The sequence below is a fragment of the Camelus bactrianus genome, chromosome 35 (genome assembly GCF_048773025.1).
Source record: "Camelus bactrianus isolate YW-2024 breed Bactrian camel chromosome 35, ASM4877302v1, whole genome shotgun sequence".
Taxonomy (NCBI): domain Eukaryota; kingdom Metazoa; phylum Chordata; class Mammalia; order Artiodactyla; family Camelidae; genus Camelus; species Camelus bactrianus.
The window spans coordinates 28,910,889-28,930,861 of NC_133573.1; the positions used below are offsets into that span (position 1 = coordinate 28,910,889).

The window sequence follows — 19,973 nt, forward strand, 5'->3', positions numbered from 1 at the left end:
CAAAAATGCTTTGAACTTTGATGAACACTAATTTCTCTATTTTTTCTTTTGCTGCTTGTGTTTTGGTGACATTTCCAAGAAATCGGGGTCAAATCCAACATCGTGATTTCTCCATAGGTTTTTTCCTCTAGGGGTTTCATTGTGTGTCTTGTATGTTTAGGATTTTGATGGATTTTGAGGTTTTTTCTCTGTGTGTGTGTGTGTTTTGTGTGTGTGTTTGTGGTATGTGTGTGTGCTGTGTGTGGTGACAGTGTTTGTGTGTATGTGTGGTGTAAGTTTGACATCTAAATTCTTTCTTTTGAGCGTCAACATCTAATTTTGTCCTCATTGTTTGTTGAAAAGACTGCCCTTTTCCTATGGAAAGATCCAGGCAACCTTGTCAAATGTCATGTGATTATACATGTGCATGTTTATTCCTAATTCCTCTACTTCATTGCTCTTCAGATCTGTCTTTATGCCATTATTTACTCTATTTTGTTTCTATTAATTTTGCAGCAAGTTACAAAATCTAGAATTGTGAAAACCCAAACTTGTTCTTTAAAATAATTTTCTTCCCCCAAGATTTGTTTCTTCCTTTTCACGATTGTTTTGACTACTCAAGATTCCTTGAGATTCCACAAGAATTTCAGGTGTGTTTTCTACTTCTGTACAAACTGATGTTGGAATGTACATAACATTCCATTGAAAGTATGGATTATTTCGGCTGGTATTGCCAACCTAAGTCTTTCATTCATGAATACGAGTGTCTTGCCATGTATTTTTGTGTTCTTTACTCTTCAATTTTTTTTTATTTATAATTATACATGGCCTTTGCTTTGGGTTGTTTCTAAGTGCATTATTCTTTTTCATGCCATTTCAAATGAATTGCTTTTTGAATTTTCTTCTCAGGTTGTTCATTGTTAGTGTATGGAAATGTCACTGCTTTTTCTGTGTTGATATATGCTACACATTTGCTGAAATTTTTTATTAGTTCTAACATTTTTTTGTTTTATCTTATAGTTTTCTATATACAAGATCATGGTATCTCAGAATACAGATAATTATACGTCTGTGGATGCATATATATTTTTTCTTGTTGTATTACTGTAGCTGGAACTACCAATAGTATGTTGACCGGAAGGTAAAAATAGATAAATTTTCTTATTATTGATATTATGCAGGAATATTTTCAGTCTTTTCAACACTAAGTATGATATTAGTTGTGGTTTCTCACACATGGGCTTCATTACGCTGAGAAATATTCTTTCTCTTTCTAATTTGTTGAGAGCTGTTCTTCACGAATAGATACCAAGTTGTGCCAAGTGCTTTTTCCGCACCAGCTGTGGTTTCATGTGGTTTGTTCCCTTCTCCCTGATAATGTGGGGTGCTGCCTTTCCTAAAACTAACATGTGAACAGTTCTTCCATTCCAGGGAAGAATCTCAGTTGGTCATGGTGTATAATTCTTAGTATGTCGCTAAATTCAGCTTTGTAGAATTTTGTTGAGCTTTTTTGCAACAATAATTATATGCAATATTTGCAGTTCATTTTTGTGCAGTGTCTGTGTCTGGTTTTGTACCCACGGTAATGCTGGCCTCATAGAATGATTTAGAAAGTGTTTCTTCCAGTTCAGGTTTTTGCAAGAGGCTTTAGAGTAATTGTTGTTACTTCTGCTTTGAGTGATGTGTGGCCTTCCCGAGTGAAGCCATCTGGCCATTGGCCTGTCTTTATTGCTAGGTTTTTGATCACTGATCCAATCCCCATACTAGAGCCAGGTCTACTCAGGCTTTCTGCTCCTTCATGATTCAGTCTTCATAGGTTGTGTGTTTGTAGGAATTTTCCATTTGATCTACATTATTCAGGGTGTTGGCTTACAGTTATTCACAGTACTTTTATATTTCCTTATTGATCTTTTGTCTGGTTGTTTTATCAATTATCAACAGTGGGGTGTTGATGTTTCCATCTAGTATTGTAGTTGTGCCTATTTCTCCCTTCAGTTCTGTTCATGATGATTTTATATATATTGGAGCTCTGATGTTTGGCCCATATATATTTATAATTGCTCTTTTTAATCAGTATATGATATCCTCCTTGTCTTTTGCTGCAATTTTCATTTCAAAGCCTTTTTATTTTTTTTTCAGTTCTGTTATTGTTATAGTCACACCAGTTCTTTTGGTTGCCGTATACATGGAGTACATTTTACCATCTTTTCCTTTCAACATATTTGTGTCCTTAGATCCAAAGTGAGTCTCTTGCAGAGAACAGAAATTTGATGTAGTTGTTAAAATATATATTCTGCCAATAGATAGCTTTTGAATGTGGAGTTTAATTTATTTACATTTAATGAAATTACTGATAGGAAAAGGCTTTGCCATTTAAATCTTTTTTCCAATACGAAATAAATCCCTTAAGTACTACCTTCCTTTATGTTTATATGATTTTGGTAGTGACATGTTTTTATTCCCTTCTCATTTTCCTCTGTGTTTTACTGTTATTTTCCTTGTGATCACCATGTGGATTACACGTAACATTGTGAAGCTATATCAATATTTTTGAGTTGATAACAATTTAACCGCCATGCCTTAGAAACTCTGCTACTGTAAAGTTCAGTCCCCATTTTCCCAGTTTATGTTATTGATGTCATTTATTTCACATTCATACTTTGTGTACACATTGGCATAGATCCATGATTATTTTATGCATTTATCTTTTAAATCTTGTTGATGAGGAAAACTAGAGGTACCAAACAAACGTGCAGAAATGAGTAATTTTATATTTGCTCCTATACTGACCCACACCAGAGGTCTTTATATCTTCTTATGGCTCTGAGTTGCTATCTAGCATCTGTTCCTTTGAACTCTTTACATTTTTCATGAGGCAGTTCCAATGACAATAAACTTCCTCATCTATTGTTTATCTACGATTGTCTGAATTATGCCCTCACATTGGAAGGACCTGTTTGCAGGATGTAGAATTCTTGATTGACAGGGTATTTTATTTTCTTTTGTCATTTCAAATGCACACTCCTACTGCCCTATGTCCTCTGATGCTTCTAATGAGGAGTGCACTGATAACGTGTCCAGGGTCCCTTCTGCCTGATGAGTCATGTTTCCTTTGCTGCTTCCAAGGTGGTGACTTGTCTTGTTTGATCAGTTTGAATACAATGTATGTAAATATGGATATCTTTGTGTTGATTCTACCTGTAGTTCTTTGAGTTTCTCACATTTGTTAATTCATGCCTTCATCCAATTTGGGGAGTCTTTGTTATTATTTCTGTTAATAATCTTCTGTCCCATTGTCTCTCTCTCATGGGACTCTGATGTGTGTATGAGTTCAAATGGTGGTCCTACAAGTCCTTTTGTGCCTGTTCACATACTTTCATTTTTCCTTCTTGTGCCTTAAGCTGCATATTTTCTATACCTTATTTGATAGTAATCATTATATTCATGTATCAATTGCCTGTTTTCCTCTAGTTCTTTGACAATTTTTTTCCTTTAATCACTTCAGCGTGTGTAAGAAAGTTGTTTTGAAACTCTTTGTCTACTAATTCCAATGCCTGTTCTTATTTAGGGAAACTTTTCTGCTAATTTATTTTTGTCTTTTAATGGACCATGTTTCCCTTTTTTAATGCTTTGCTTATGTGTTTATAGTTGGGCACTCAGAGCAGCAGCCGACTACCCACACTTTGCAGATTTGTTCCACGTCATGATGGTTCTATAATTAGCCTGGTAAGCTGCTCGTCCTGGGATCAGCCCAACATGAAAGCTGAAGGGCTCCTGAGTTCCCTTCTGAGCCTGCACGTTGCCTGGCCTGGGTGTGGCTTTTTGATTCCCCTGAATACATGGCTGCTTTTTGAATCCCTTAATATCCCCCAAATCCACACCCCAGTTCTGCTCAGAGTTTTACACGCTCTAGGCTGTGTCTCCTCCTTTAACCCCTTGTCCCTGGCTGCTGTGTATGTATGGTCTCCCTGCAGCTGGAATGAGATATTCCAGCCGCCCTTCCAGTTTTAGCTTAGAGCTGGGCAGAACAAACATTGGTCTTCAGATGGACCCCAAAATGGTTAGATCATTACAAATAAGGTTTCCTGTGATGACCCTGGTTTGAGGGAGGACAGGGAGCTGACTGATGCCTGTACCAAGCAAGACAGCCTGGCACCAGGCATCAGGAAGCTATGGGTGGGTATGAACACCATGAAGGTTTTACCACTGTTTTCTGGATTTTTCCTAATTGGGTGTTCACTTTGTTGCTGCACATTTTTGTTTCACTATTTTCCAAAGCTCCTCTAAAGTTTTATAGCTACTTTCTGTTTTTCTTTCTTTACTTTTCTATGGGGGAATTTAGCGCTTTCCAGCTCACCATTTGTTGCTGACATGACTCTATATGGTACATTTTAATTGGCTTCACAACATTCGATTGTATCACTGTGTCAGGATTTCCCTAATGCTTCCCAAATTTATTATAATTTAACTTGTTTGCAGATTTTTCTCTTATGAATAATGTTGAGCAAGGTAATAAATTATGTAAAATATTTCTCATTTAAGGCATGATAGTTTCCAAAAGTTATACAACTAGATGAAAGGCACGAACAATGTAAGAGCCAGGTTACCCAGGGCACAGGACGTCCATACCCTGTTAAAAATCAACCTCCAGCAAGCAGTTTGCCGGAATGCCTGGTTTTGGTATAGCTGTCAGGGTTTCACCCCTGTCCAGACTGTAAAGCACACTAATTTTCCTCGTGGGAAATTAGTAAGGCAAATTAATTTTAATTTGTGATTTTAATTCTTTATTAAGTGTTAACATTTTGAAAAATGCTCATTAATCCCTCCTTTAATTTGTGTGACTGTGTGTGTGTGTGTGTATTGCAAAATCGTTAATTGTTTCAAGTGATGGTTTACCAAGATCAGGCGTCATATTTAGAAAAATAAAAAAGGTTGCTTTGTGGAGGCTTCTAGTCTATCATCTGGTCAATAACCATTCAGCAACTCTTGTGCAATAATTAATAATCATGTAAATGGTTCCAGAAGTTGAAAATTACTTACTAAACTGATAAGATAAAATTTTGCAAAATTAATGATGAATTTATCATTAGATAGTACTTAAGATTATTCTGATAACAAACCAAATAAGTTAATTCACTTCAAATGTTTCTCACTCCATGGTTACTGCTTTAACCTGCTCCTCCCACAATATATTTGCTAACAATTGGGCGGTGCAGTTGGGGTGGTACCTTCCTGTTATTTATAAACTATGAGTGCAGCAGAAGGAATCACAGTCTGCTCAGTCAGAGGAGCCACAGGCAATGGATCCCAAACATCAGCGTCGGGAACTTAATGACGGCCGCTTCATTCCTGTGCTGGGATTTGGCACCTATGCACCTGAGGAGGTAACAATAGTGATCTTTGAGCTGAGCATTTAAAATAGATGCAACATGGGTGGAAACAAACTGGACTTTAAATTCCCTGAGTTCCTGGGTGAGTCTGGGAGGCCCCCTTGCTTCGCCTAACCAGCCTAGAACCATTCCTTGCGACGGGGGAGAAAGTACTCAGTCTTCACTCTGCATCCTGTTCTGAAACTGTGGTCACCTCCAGATCATTCTGGGTCTCTCCACAGTTTCTATTTCTTTTCCAGCTTGATGGAAGTGATGAAACTCAGTTGCCAAGAACACTGACTGTCAGTTGCTTTGCTTTGAGTGTGATTGCAATGAAGCAGTTTCTCTGTATATATCAGCAATTCAAGAAATCTTTCCCCTTCCAAGAAAGATCAGAGAAATGTTTGAGATAAGAGGTCTTGAAGATGAGGTGAATGAAAACAAATGAGAGGGAATTGCTTTTCTGCTGTGGGGTAGCCTGCTGGTTGCCAGGCCAGAAATAGTCCATCTGTGGTTTGCTATGCACTTCTGTTCTGCTGGAACTTATCCTGATGGAAATTATAATATCATTGTAGGGAATGAGCTACAATCTTACAGGTCAAGCTTCAATTCTTGGGTTTTGCAATATATTTTATGAAAGTATAGACGTCAGTGTTTGGACGAAAGTTGGGCAAAATGTAAAGTCTCTAGGCTAGAAGTCAGAAGGGTGCTGGGTAACTTGTCTCTTAACTATTTAGTTGTAGGACAAGGGACTGGTCTTAAATTAAACTTTGATTCTCCCTCTTCTTGTCTATGAAACAGAAGGAAATCTTCAGAGACATTTTGGAGACTGAAGACAGGACTTGTTTACTCTGTAGTGCAGAGTGGGTTGAGGGGAGGGAAGGACCCAGGATATCCCTGAAGCTCACTGGTATTTACTTCTTGGTCAGTCTCTGAATGGCTGTACCCTGAAGGAAAGAGCATGACTGGAACCGGCAGAGAGCAGTTATTCCAAATATCTACCTCATTGATAAAGAAAAGATTCTGAAATAGATTTAAAAAATGGAGTGTTACTCACCCTTACAGAAGAGGTTAATCCTGCCATTTGCAACCACACTGATGAATCTGGAGAACATTGAGCAAAGTGAAATAAGCCACACCCAGAAGGACAGATACCACAAAATATCTCTGTAGGTGGAATCTAAAAATGATCAAGCTCATAGAAGCAGAGAGTAAAGGCATGGTGACCAGGAGATGGGAACAGGGGTGGGAAAAATGGAACCATGTTGATCTGTGCATCAAACCTTCAGGTATATGATGAGTAAGTTCTGGAGACCTAACGTGCAGCGCAGTGATTGCAGTTTAAAACAAAGGATTACGTTCTTGAGATGTGCTAATGGAGTAGACCTTCAGTTTTCTCAGTGCACATCTCAAAAAGCTGTGTAAAGTGATAGCTATAATAACTTGTTTGATTGTGGTGTCATTTCACAATGGATATATTTATGAACACACTGCTTTGTACACCCTGAATAGCTAGTTTCTATTTGGTGTATTCTGTGTGACTACATTTATAGATGATCCTTAGAAGCTTTCACCTTGTTTCTTGATGATTTGTACCATGTACTTTATCCCACTGTTGTTTTTATTGCAAACATCTCACAGTGTAAATCGTATCGATGACTAGAACTTCTGGCTGAGTCTTTTGGGTTCTTCTAGCAAATCACTGAGCAAGAGGGTGGTCTTGGGGACCTCTGATTCCAGCGATCAATAAAAGATTGCCTGCAGTTAAAGGGTTTCCAGGATTTCTACCTTTAATTACTGACCAGGAAAGTCCAGAGAACCCATTATGGGCTCATCACCACACTTGCAGCACGAACCTAAGGCATGAAGAGAAGTTGATGCTTGGGGAGGTCACAGCTTGCGCCTCAGCAATCTCTTAATCGTGTGGATATTGAAGTACAACCTTTGTTGCTTATGTAGGTTCCTAAGAGCGAAGCTCTAGAGGCCACCAAATTCGCTATAGGTGCTGGGTTCCGCCATATTGACTGTGCGTATGTCTACCAAAACGAAGAGCAGGTTGGACAGGCCATCCGAAGCAAGATTGCAGACGGCACTGTGAAGAGAGACGACATATTCTACACTTCAAAGGTGCTGTGTGTGTGGCGTGTGTGCCCATGTGTGAACCGTGATCGTGCATAGGTGCCAATGATATATAATGGAGCCAGTATTTTTTTGGTGAGCGTGCATATTGGTAAAAGTTTTCTCCACATATATTACATAGTAAATCTTGTGCCCTCCCCAAATAAGAGACTAGAGAGTTGATGGCTTTCTCATCATCACTGTGTTCAAATTGTAACTTTAAAGTGTGGTCACTTTACTTCTCTGAGCGTAGACCAGAGCAGTGTGACTTAGTGTGGGCTAATAAATCAGAGAACTGGGATCATAATATACCTTCCCTTATATCTGGGCGACCTTCTAAAATTTCTTCACATTGTGAATCTGTTTTCACCTCTGTCTGTAAGAGAGGGGGACAGGAGAGGCTCTCTGCGTATTACTCAAGATTCAGTCACAGTGTCTTCAGTTGCGTTCTGCACATATTAATGCAATCAAAAGACTATTTGTTCAGTTATGCAAACAAATATATACTAATTATTCCTAAGAGGATCGACTGATTGAATTAGTCCAAGTTTTTGAAGTGATTTCAAACTGTACCAACACAATTTAGTTGATGGACATGGCAATTAATTCTGTACCACTTTCGACCTCCTGGGTCTTCTCCTGCCACTGTTACTACACGCACTGATGATAACGCCAAGCCAGTAATAAAGTTTACATTGGTCGTTTAGGTCAAAAAGATCCTCAAAAAGAAAGGCAGTATTTTTCCTCAGTGGTCATTGGTTCCTAAACGGTGGAAAGGTCTAACTATTAGGTGAAAGAGGAAAAAAAATAACAACAAAATCACCTGAAGTACGATTTAACCCAGCTTGCATTCTTTAACCTCTGCAGCTTTGGGCCACTTTCCTTCGACCAGAGTTGGTGCGACCAGCCTTGGAAAAGTCACTGAAAGATCTTCAACTGGACTATGTGGACCTCTATATTATTCACTTTCCCATGGCTATGAAGGTTGGCAGTTTGTGTGATGATAACGATTTTATTTCTTATGTCAAAACATCTAGTAACTTGCATGAATGTTTGAATTAAAATTTTTTTAGAAGGTTGTAAGGATTACAGTACAGTAGAATCCCCAAAGTAACAATTTCTTATTATATTTTTAGTAACTTTTTTGAATCCTTAATTTTCTTTCCATGCCCCCAAGAAAACAGAGTCCAGCAATCTCACACCATTTGCCTTAAAATCTTGTGGAAATAAAAATGGGCAAGTTCAGCACAGGGTCCTGAGTGTGACTCCAGAGTCTCTTTGGGATTGGATAAACACAGATTTTGGGGCTGGTGTAGTGAGGGATGAGAGTGCCTTAGACTTGAACATGATGATTTTATCTTCTCTTTCACTTTTCAAGTTCAGAAGTTTGGTGATGTTTTCTCTGGATGGGTCTAAATCATCACTCTTTAGAAGGACTTGGGAGACCTTGCATAAAATGTTGGGTGTCTTCACAATATTTTATAGACTGCACTTAGCAATTAACAACTGTGCTATGTAGAACTCTTGATTTTAGGTCACAGAAATCTACGCAAGGTATCCTACACAAAATAGCTTAATGAATTATGTAAATGGGATGTCCAGCCACGGATAGAGTTAAGGGCTGGCAGTAGTCTTCAGAAATGTGTTCTTTTCTCTATCCTTTAACATAGCATTACTCTTGCCTTTCTTCATTGTTATCTCCATATTTTCCATTGGTGGCAAATATGGCCTTGATTGAGGTCAATGCTCATAGTCATTAACATTTGCAAGAATGTCTGGATGGTCCACATTCCTTTTGAACCTGAGGATGGCCTGGATTGATCCTGCTTGGTTCATGTGAGTGCCCTCTCAGTGTTCAGAGGGAATATTGACTAAGTCAATACTGCAGTTATGCCAGAAATCAGATAACTTACTTCCATTCTTAGCTAACTAGAGGCATTTTGCAAGAGGGAAGTATACAGGGCAGACCATTCACATACATCCCTGACAGTCCCCATTAAGAAGCAGGAGAATTATATTCATTGCAACTTATAGTAAATGCAAGAGGTTAAAGGAAGCCTGTCTCCTAAAGACGTTCCTTATGGCTCCATGTGCAGGCCACTTTGTAAATACCAGTATCCTGAATGTTGCAACACCTGCCTCGTGGAGGTTGAGTGTCCTGGTTCTAGGTGTGCCTTCCAGCAGGGCTATGCTTGGAGAAATTACTTTGTGACAGCTCTCAGATGACTGCTTCTCTTCCAGCCAGGGGAGGACCCTCTTCCCAAAGATGAAAATGGAAAAGTAATATTTGACACAGTGGATCTGTGTAGCACGTGGGAGGTGAGTCTGTGGAGGAGAGAGCACAGGGGAGGAAGCCAGGGGAGGGGGCATCTCCTTCACTTCTTCCACCTGTGGGAATGGTGTGTGGACCATCGGATTCAGCAATTAACAAGCTTTAAAAAGGCTGCCATGCTGGTGTGGTGTGGGGGAAATCATTACCTCAGTGTTTATAGAGGAACAAAGGGGAGGAATTTGGGACACTGAAGATAGACATCTCCTTCCTTCCACGTGTCATATACGGTCTTGGGTTTTCTAAGAAGACTGTGATTCTTATTCTTATGTTATGACCTCTTTCCCTTGTTTGATTTATTACATTTTTCTTCTTGATAATCAGTCCTAATTCTGGTGATGACCATTTTAACAGATCTTTCCTGCATTTACTCCTGATCTATAGCCAGTGACAAATGACTCATCACCACCCTTCCTCCCCAGGCCATGGAGAAGTGTAAGGACGCGGGACTGGCCAAGTCCATCGGTGTGTCCAACTTTAACCACAAGCAGCTGGAGAAGATCCTGAACAAGCCAGGGCTCAAGCACAAGCCTGTCTGCAACCAGGTGAGCCCTCTCGCTCTCCTCTCCTTCTGATCCTCACAACCTTCTTCCTGCACCTCAGCCAGGTGTCTACTCAGCACCCTTCCTATTCCTCCTCCCTTTGTGGGGCAGAAGGTTCTAGAGAGCAGAGCCTCTGACTAGAATGCTGTGAATAGAACCCATAATGGTATCTCTGTTTGATAAAGTCTTGGTGTAAATGGTGTTGAGACCTTAATGGTAAACTGTGTGTAGGAAACTAGGGAGGAGAAAGCAGATGAGGGAGGGTTAGAATAGGTACCTGGAAGTCAGGGGGAAGGTGGCATTTCCCTGAGCTGCAAAACCATTAGAAATTGGATGTTGAATGTGATTTGGAGGGAACTGTGTACAGGAAGGAAGGCCTTGAAAACATGAAATGGGAAGTAAACAAAGAAAGATTGAAAATCAGATGAAGTAGGAATTAAAGGTCCTGGTGTCTCTGTTTTGAGGGATCTTCAATAAACTCATGGAACTGAAAGATTTACTGGAGACCATGAAAGTCACCAAGGTTAGAGGGATGAAGTGAATGGCTTATGGTGATACCAACAGTAGAGGAAACACTCACTGAGGAACGTTTAGCTGAAATGTACAGCAGACCTTGTGATTTACTGAGCTTTGCTGTAGCTCTCCCATAGATTTCCACCATAAAATTAACTGTTTAAATACATTTTATTCATTAGGTTTTGTATTCTTACATCTTTTCTTGTATTTTTACATTATTGTGGAGTGAAAAGTTAATGGACATCTGTACTCATAAGAAAAATTTAAGTGTGCAATGCTATACAGTACAATGCATTACAATATTGTGAACTCTAGGGACAGTGTGGTCCAGTAGGTCTCTAGAGTTTATTCTTCTTGGGAAATTGAGACTTTTAAGTCCATTATTAGCAACGCCCAATGTCTCCATCCTCCAGCGCCTGGAAGCCACCACTCTACTGTGTGATTCTATGAGTTTGACCAATTTAGATGTCACATAACTGTTGTCATGTAATATTTGACTTTCTCTGACTGTCTTATTTCATATAACATAATGTCCTCAAGTACAACCTGAAGCTTAAGAGTAAGAGTCTTCTTTGGAAAATGCAGGCAATAAAATTATAAAATTATATATATATATATATAGTATCAATATTATCAATGTTAATATTTAATATGTACTTAACATATACACAATAATAATATACATACATGTATGTAATATTTTGTTGTGCTGGATCTCATTGTGATTCATATGTCACTCTGAGTCATGTTTATCACCCTCTTTTAATATAGAATGGTCACACAAACTTACCATGAAATTCAGGCAGGTTTTGAAAAATATAATAGGTTTATCAGATTATTCTTTTGTGGTATTAATTAATTTGTTTCTTGATTCCCAGCTCATGTATATTAGTAGTTAGATCTGAACGCCTTAATACATTAAGGTTAAACATTTGTCAAGAAATGTCCTTCGCATAATGTGTCTCTCAAAGCGCCATCCAGTAAGAAGCACATATGACGATCTGTCCCGCTATCAGTGATGGTACCTCTGTCCCCGTGGTAGAGCTGGCAATGTGTATTTTCCCTGTTGAAACTCCCTAGTCATCTGCTGGAGTGTAATTGCTGTTAGAAGACTGATTTCCCTCAAATTTTTACTTATGGTTTGAGGATCCATCAATGAATTCCACTTGAATTAGTTATTTCATTGAGATGTGTAAAAACTAATTTTCAATTTTGAACAGTCTTTATTAATATTCTTATTTGGCAATTTACTGCAAAAATATAATTCCCTCATTGAGTCAGATTAGGATACAGTTATTCCTACAAGCAGGGTAAAAACTTAACTCTTTCCCATTGACTGTCAGTGTCTGAGGATGGATTTGTTGTCATAATCACCTTCAGTGGAGGCATATATATCTGCTCTCTCTCCCTCTCTCATCGATAGGGACTCATGGACGTTGACCGACTCTGTGTGTTACAATTGCTTTTGCTCATAATTCCCTTTGACGCTCAAATCAAACCAAATGTCACCAACAGACTCCCCCTCAGACTGATTCTTTTAGTCCTTCAGACAGTTTTTTCATGAGTCTTGGAGTAAATTCTTGCTTTCTGCACAATTTGATGTCCAGGATTCAAACAGTTCTTTTCTTGTCCCAGATCTGGAAAGAGGCATGTCTCCTGCTGGTGTAAGATGGTGGTTAGTAATCCAGGTCTGGCCCCTAGATTGCTTGTTCTCAGGAATGTCATTACTTGTAACTTTTTCAAGGGTGAGATTTAAATGTATTTTTGAAAAGTCATTACTTGATGTTGACATTTCCAGTTCCAATTTTATGTTACACAGCTTTATTTTTAAAGCATTTAAAAATATTTACCTTTCTCTGTCATGTTAATATTACCATTTCATAATGTGACCCTTGTCCGTGTTGGCATTCTGCAGGTGGAATGTCACCCTTATCTCAACCAGAGCAAACTGCTGGATTTCTGCAAGTCCAAGGACATTGTTCTGGTTGCCTACAGTGCTCTGGGATCCCACAGAGACCCCAAATGGTAATGAACCCTAATGAAGACAACAGGGGCTTTCCCTAAAACTCTATTTTTTAATAGAATGAAAATTATATTCCCCTTTTAAAAATGTTAGATTTCTAATAAGACCTCCATAGTAAATAATTCTAACCAACAAATATGCGTATTTCTTACCAAAAGGTAGGAGTGCTAGTTCTTTTCTTCCAGAAGGTGCTCAAATGGCATTTTGGCTCATTGTGAACCAGTAGCTCCAATAAAAGATTAAAAAACAATTTCCAATAGTAGTTGGGTTCCAGGCACGAGGTACAGCTCACACAGCTGTATGCTGTAAAATCCTGCTTGATGCAATATTTTTAATCATACCATACTCAGTGCTCTGAAGATAGCTCTCAACTGGCTTGGAGGACAGGAGGAAGGAAGGGAAGAAATCTTTCTCTTTTGTCACCCACCATTCAGCCAGTGTTCTCCCATCACATGATTTCTTACAGATGAATCAATAACCGCTGTCTGCATTACCATCTATATCTAACCCCCAGCTGAGACCAAAGACACGTTTATGTCATGATTTATTCAGTAACTAATGAACACATTTCCAACAATCAGCTCAAGCATCCCTTATCTTTTATCTGAAATTGGGTTAATAATATATAATTCTCAGGTCTATCATGACTGAAAAATTAGATTTTGGACCATTTTTGTAAACATCTTATTGCACACTATACGTAATGATACAATGAATAGTTCTCATTTGGAGACTACTCAGTTTTTGTCAATACCTGAGAAAAGTTAAAATAAAAAAAGTCTCAGGTTTTCCTTCCATTTCTCCTTTCATGCCCTTGCCCTTACTTTGGGGCTATGATTGGAGAAGAAAACAGCCACAGAGAAGTAGAAGAGTAAAACTTCTGTGGGTTTGGAAGCACTGGTCTCAACTCACCAATGCATCCAAATGATCTGAGAGATTTGTGACACAGGTGGCTAGGTGCCACCCCTGAGTTTCTCATTACCTGTGTCTTGGGTTCAGCCACGGAACTCCCATTTCTAACTAGATCCCAGATGCTGATGGTCAGGGACACATTTTGAGAAGCACTGGTCTAGGTGGACCTAGTTGGTCTGTTTGGGAAGCCTCCTAACGAACTCAATGCTCAGTGTCAGCTCCTCAGCGTTTCTGAATTTCCTTCCAGGGTGGACCAAAGCCTCCCCGTTCTCTTGGACGACCCGCTTCTTGGTGCCATTGCCAAAAAGCACAAGCAAACTCCAGCCGTGATTGCCCTTCGCTACCAGCTGCAGCGCGGGGTGGTGGTTCTGGCCAAGAGTTACAATAAGAAGCGGATCAAGGAGAACATGCAGGTGATGCGTGGGGTGAGGGGCAGGGCTCCTAACTCATACCCTCCACGGGGGTCACTCTGTGTGCAGCTTTCCAGGCGTCTTTGGGCCAAGATGAGTTACCCTTATTTCCTGCACTGGTGACTTACGTGAGATCCTAAGGGTTTTCTCCACCTGCACTTGCAGCAGGAGAGGCTGCACGGTGAAGGAGAATTGAGATTGGGCAGAAAGGAGAGATGCTAGTTTCGGCATTGCATTTGCAGTTTATTCTGTCACCCTGTGCAAGTGATGCCTCATGTCTAAATTCTCCAATCAGGAAATTGGATTATGTGACTTTCTTAGACCATTTTGGCTGCTCTAACAAAATACCAGACCTTGGGTGTCTTAGAAACTACTGAAATTTAATTCTCACAGATCTAAAGGCTGGATTCTGAGACCAGGGCCCTTGTGTGGTCAGGCGAGGGCCCTGTCCTGGTTTGGAGAATTCTCATAGTAGCTTTCCGTGGTAGAAGGAGCAACGGAGTTCTCTTAAGTCTTTTTTATGGTGTATGAATTGCTTTCTAATCTCATTCAAGGGAGTTCCACCCTCATGACTGCATCACCACTCAGAGACCCCATGTTGTAATATCATCACAGTGGGGGCGAGGTTTCCGGCATGTCAATTTGGGGCTCAGGGAAGCTACAGCCGTGATCTTCAACCTGCAGTTCATGGCGGCTTACTCTGCATTTCCTTGATTGCTACCGTAGTGCTATTTACATACTTTTGATCTTGTGTTTCGGCCTTTGAGATATTCCGGTATTAGAGTTTGTCCATTTTTGCTAAAATCTTTTGATTTTTGTGTAGGAGACCATTATTATACCGTTAGCCAGAGCTGTACAGCAAACTCTCCCCAGTTATGGGGTCTATTACAAAGGTCATTTATGTAGCTCATGACCCTGTGGTTTGACAATAAGCCTGCACTGAGCTAAGCTGTTCTGTTCTTCGCTGGGCCTCTCATATGTTTGCAGTTACATGCAGAGCAGCTGGGCAGTTCTGCTTTACCAGGTGAATTTGGCTCTTGTCAGAGGAGCCTACACTCTGCTCCACATAGTTTTTCACATACAGTTGGTTAGACTGTGGCCCCCCAACCTGGTCTTCATCTCAGCACAGTGGTGTGACCCCAAGGCGGTGAGTGGGAAAAAATCCTCCTCATGTCAAGGGTCAGAACTGACTCACCACTGCTTGTGGCAAATTTTACTGTCCAATGCAAGTCACAGGTCATATCAGTTAAAGGGGCAAGGAAATATTACCGTGAAAAAGTATCTTCATCCTTCCATTCAAACCTGGGTGTGTAATGCATCTGAAATTGACTTTGTAATATGACTGAAAAAGGATTTTATATATATATATATATATATATATATTCATAAACATGTAACTAAATCAAAATCCAAATGTCCATATTTTCCCACAGATTTTCATTGTCAACTCTGTCATATATCAAAAGTCCATAAGTAGTTATGTGTCCTCTGTGTCCTACTTAATGATTTGCTTTTGTGCACTCTCATATAGTGGACAATACTCATTGCTTTACTAAATGGTAACTTTTTCTTCTTTAAGGGTTTCTTGGTTGCTCTTGATCAGCAGTTCTTGTATATAATATTGAGTGTCACTTTACCAGCTTTCAGAAAAGACTAAGTGTCTGAGTTCATGTTACATTGAAACACTAGGTCACTATAGAGAAATCTGAATTCTTTACATAATTGAGATTTTTATTCCATGATTGTGATATGAACTTCTAATTATTTTGGTGTCCTTAATGTTTTAAATGTATTCCATAGTGTTCTCCACAAGGGCATTTATATAATCCTATTTTGTAGATTTATTCATGCATAATGAGTAAGCTTGATATCTGATTCTTGGAGAGACTTTTACACTTGGAGACTCCTCCTTCCAATGCTTGCTTCATCTCAAAGCTGTGTCAAACTTTAGGAATATTGAGAAGGAAAATCTAGTCTAATGTTTGCACAAGTGCAAGTGATTTGTCCAGATTGTCCAACAAGGTTTTTTTTTTTTCTGCCACAAGAATTTCACTTAGAAAGATATGGGCTTGCTGAGCTGTAACCCTCTGTGAAGAGGAGCAGAGAAGGAAAGGGGGCAGGAAAGGAGGGGCGGAGAACTCAGCAGAAGGGGTCCCAGACCAGTTCACCTGGAAGCTGAGGCCAGGCACGGCTTCCCTGTACCCTCTTCTTGCCTCCATCCAGGTGCAAGTCCTCCAGGTCCCATCCAGGTGCAAGTCCTCTCCCTGGGGAAGAGTTTAATGTGAGTTTTCCCTTCTTTCCAGGTTTTTGACTTTGAATTGACACCAGAAGACATGAAAGCAATTGACAGCCTCAACAGAAACTTACGATATTGTGATTTTCTGCTGTAAGTGACTTGTAGATTGTTTCACATACACTGTTTTCTGTAGCATGCGGCTTAGCAGTGGAACTAAGTTTCTGTAACCAGGAAGGCAGTCCTGATTTCCAGTGTAGGAGAAACCAGGAGCTCCCTGTAGAACTCAAACCAGAGGTTTCCTCCAGGGCTGAGCCTCTGACACAACATAAATGTGAGTGGGCTCAGGACAGCCCATGAGCAGAATGACCAGTGTCCACATCATGGTGAATTCACTACTTTTATGCCTTTATTCTCTGTGCCTGCTGTACGCCCACCCAGGGCTGATGTGCACATTATACAAGGAAGGCACAGTGTGTACAGCCCCCTAGTCTTTTAGGGACCTCTGAGAATGTTTCCACTTTCATTCTGCTTAAAATCAGGGGAAATTATTATATTAATTACGACTGTAATAATGAATCAAGCTTGGATTACATTCATTTTTATCCAACACAATTGTTAAATGTAATATTAATACTTTTTATAGTGTAAGGGTCCATGAAGGTCAGTGTGTGTGGTGCTGTGAGATCACAACACAGCCCCGCTGCCACCCCCTCCCCTCAATGTTTGGTGGCTTTTCTCCTTAATGGGTTTTCCTTTTTTCAAGACACTATCCATTTCTTCAAAATACAAAATACATCCCATTGGCATTTTTTCCCCATCCAACTCCATTTTCTCTTCCTTGTAGTCTCACCAGACTGAGTGACAAACCAATGGTGAACTTCACTGTCCCTCCAGGTGGCGTCTGCTGTATCTTCTGCAGCACACACCCAGATAAACTCATCTGCATTCCTCTGGTTTCTTGATTTAAGACTTTTGTCAGTGTTTCCTTTGTCCCTCAGGAGACCATCCCCTGGGGAGCCCCTCTGTCCCTGACTTTGATTTATTCACACACATGGAATTCCATGTTGAATTCCTGTAGGAGGATGTCAGGATTGAAGAGAAAGGAGACTCATCAAAGTGAGAGAAGTTTGCAAGGGAGTTTAGAGAGAAGAGAAGTACATATTAGTGATAAAATGAAGATTTAAATCTAATGTAAGATCTCAAAACTTTCTTCTCTGTTCGTAGAGCTATATCATGATTCTGAGAAAAGAGATTACAAATGAAAAAAAAAAGTGGAAAGTGACTTTTCTATACTCAAAGGCTTTCACATGTGACTCTGTTCTCCCTCATCAGGCTCTGAATGCCTAGACTGCCTCATCTTTGTGATCCTGTGTCAACAGCATGGCTATCCACATGTGGAATTGCCCAGAAGGCATTTGTTAATGAGCTGATTTGGAAAGAACCAATTTAGAAAGAAAAATGAGAACATGGGGATAAAGGGAAACAGTAGAGGTGATGCAGGAAATCAGATGTGGGGCTTCAGGAGGGCCAAGTCCCAGGTCTAGGTTGAGCCCCTGGGATGTGCCCTGCTAAGTGTGGGTCCTTGGCTACACACGGGGAAGAATTCAAGTGTGAGCCACTGTTGAGTAACTGTAGATTTATTTAGAGAGATACACACTGCATAGAGTGTAAGGCAAGAGAAAGGCAAGGAAAGAGGTGTGGGGATTGGGTACTCAGGTTAAAGTAAAGTAGGCACACACTCCATAGACAGAGTGCAGGCCGCCTCCAAAGGGGAGAGAGAGCGCAAAGGGCCCCTAGCCGTGGTGTTGTCACTTTTTATGGTCTTGGTAGCTTCACACGCCTGCAGGTGGGATCAATCCAGCTGCCCTGGGGAAGGGACTGAGATTACCAGGAATCAGGCCACCGCCCACTCTTTGGCCTTTTACGTTAGCCTTGGGGCTGTCATGGCACCTGCGGGCATGTTATTTGATCACGCTGCTACAATGAGCATCTAATGAAGCTCAAGGTCTACTGGAAGTTAAACCTCTTCGTCCTTCAGGCCAACTAGGAGGTGAATCTTCCACCATTTGGTGAATCTTCCACCATTTTGGTGTTAAATTGTTGTCATTACTTGAGTTGTTGTGCCCTACCCTCTTCCCTCCTGTCTTAGTAACTCTAATTCCTGAATAACCAGTGCTCTCATAAACCAGACATTCAGAAAAGCGCTTCACATTTCGTAGGTGCGATCATTCAGGTGGACGTGCTCCCTCCTGAATAGACCAGAGTCCCTTAGCGGAGGCCCCCGTATTGTTGGCGGTGCTCAGTATTTATTTGTCGAATGAATATGTGATAAAGAGCAGCAAAGTCCTGAACTGAGATCCTTCTCAACACCCAGGGTCAGGGATTTCCCCTGGGGCCGAACCGACCCCCACGTTTAGCCATAGACCTTGCACCTCCTATAAACTCTAATCTCAGTGAGATACTTGTCACCGTGGAGTTAATATTACAGCTGAACGTGGGAGGTGGGCATCTAAGTGCCATTTGCACTTGGACCAGGCGCCTGCGTGTACGTGTGCTGGGAGAGAAGGGGGGGGATTGTTGTACATTTCATGTTTTTAGCCCACCCTGACTGCACGCAGAGAAAGCTCCTGTTTGACAGCAGGACAGAGTTGATGAGTGACTGTCCGTCCTTCTCTTTCAGTGGTGTTGGTCACCCTGAGTACCCATTTTCTGAAGAATACTGACTCTGAGTCTCCACCACGCCTCCTGCCGAGGGCTGTGAAGAGGATTTCTGTGCTCAGCGGAGGGGATGAAAAGCAGTGCCTGAACTTTAAGAAAGCTTGCCTTTCTATTTTTAAAAAAATTGTGCAATAATAAAACTTTAAATTAATGATACTTGTTTTTCCTGATAATTAAAATAATACATACTAATTACAGAAAATGTGGGAAATGAGAGAGTACAAAATAAAGATCACCTGTGTTTAGCTCATTAAAAAAAATTCTTAGTACATTTTTCTTCATTTTTCCGATACAAATGTGTGTGTTGGTTTACAAATCAAAACAATCTTCTACATACAGGTTATATACTTATTGTTTAGTTTAGCTAAGTATTTTTATAGACTATCAGATATTATTTTACAAAGCAGTATTATATTTTGCTTGTTGTAAACTGTGCATGTGGTTATTTATGTATTTCTTACTCATCTGCCTGGATCCAGCTTCTGATGAGTTCTTGCATAATTCGGCATTCATTCGTTGATCTACTCAGGAAAACTTTGTTGAAAATCCTGACGTGCCAGACATTGTCTTCTCAGTAAATAACATAGACAGGAAATAAATTTTAACAAGAAACATCTTGAGTTCACAGTCTAGTGGAGGATGAAGGCTGAGTGACAGCAGGGGGATTGAGCTGCTCCAGGTGGGCAAGTGCCCGACGGGAGAGAACCCCGTACAGTCTCGCACATCTCTGGACCCCTGATCTGCAGAAGAACTGATGACCCTTCATCGTTCAGCCCTTCCTGTTTGTACAGTGAACCGCCTTGCAATACAGACAGTGTGTC

At 40.4% G+C, this 19,973-nt stretch overlaps 1 protein-coding gene across 2 annotated transcripts; it reads left to right on the forward strand.

Moving 5' to 3' along the window:
- Window positions 1-5,206: 5,206 nt before the first annotated feature.
- Window positions 5,207-19,308, forward strand: LOC105074427 (dihydrodiol dehydrogenase 3). Of its 2 annotated transcripts, XM_074357978.1 has the most exons (9): window positions 5,207-5,363; window positions 7,308-7,475; window positions 8,334-8,450; window positions 9,708-9,785; window positions 10,218-10,340; window positions 12,769-12,878; window positions 14,036-14,201; window positions 16,502-16,584; window positions 19,115-19,308. In XM_074357978.1, the coding sequence occupies exons 1-9, from the start codon at window positions 5,280-5,282 to the stop codon at window positions 19,155-19,157; spliced, it is 972 nt and encodes a 323-aa protein (XP_074214079.1). In that variant the 5' UTR covers window positions 5,207-5,279; the 3' UTR covers window positions 19,158-19,308. The 2 variants fall into 2 exon arrangements, with proteins under 2 accessions (XP_074214079.1, XP_074214080.1); XM_074357979.1 differs by lacking the exon at window positions 9,708-9,785.
- Window positions 19,309-19,973: the final 665 nt, after the last annotated feature.

What these genes read in the sequence shown, in the direction of transcription:
- LOC105074427 (XM_074357978.1), top strand. Translation starts at nt 5,280, where the DNA reads ATGGATCCCAAACATCAGCGTCGGGAACTTAATGACGGCCGCTTCATT. An exon ending in GCACCTATGCACCTGAGGAG is followed by an intron (nt 5,364 to 7,307) that starts GTAACAATAGTG and finishes TTGCTTATGTAG; the next exon opens with GTTCCTAAGAGCGAAGCTCT. An exon ending in ACAAGCCTGTCTGCAACCAG is followed by an intron (nt 10,341 to 12,768) that starts GTGAGCCCTCTC and finishes GGCATTCTGCAG; the next exon opens with GTGGAATGTCACCCTTATCT.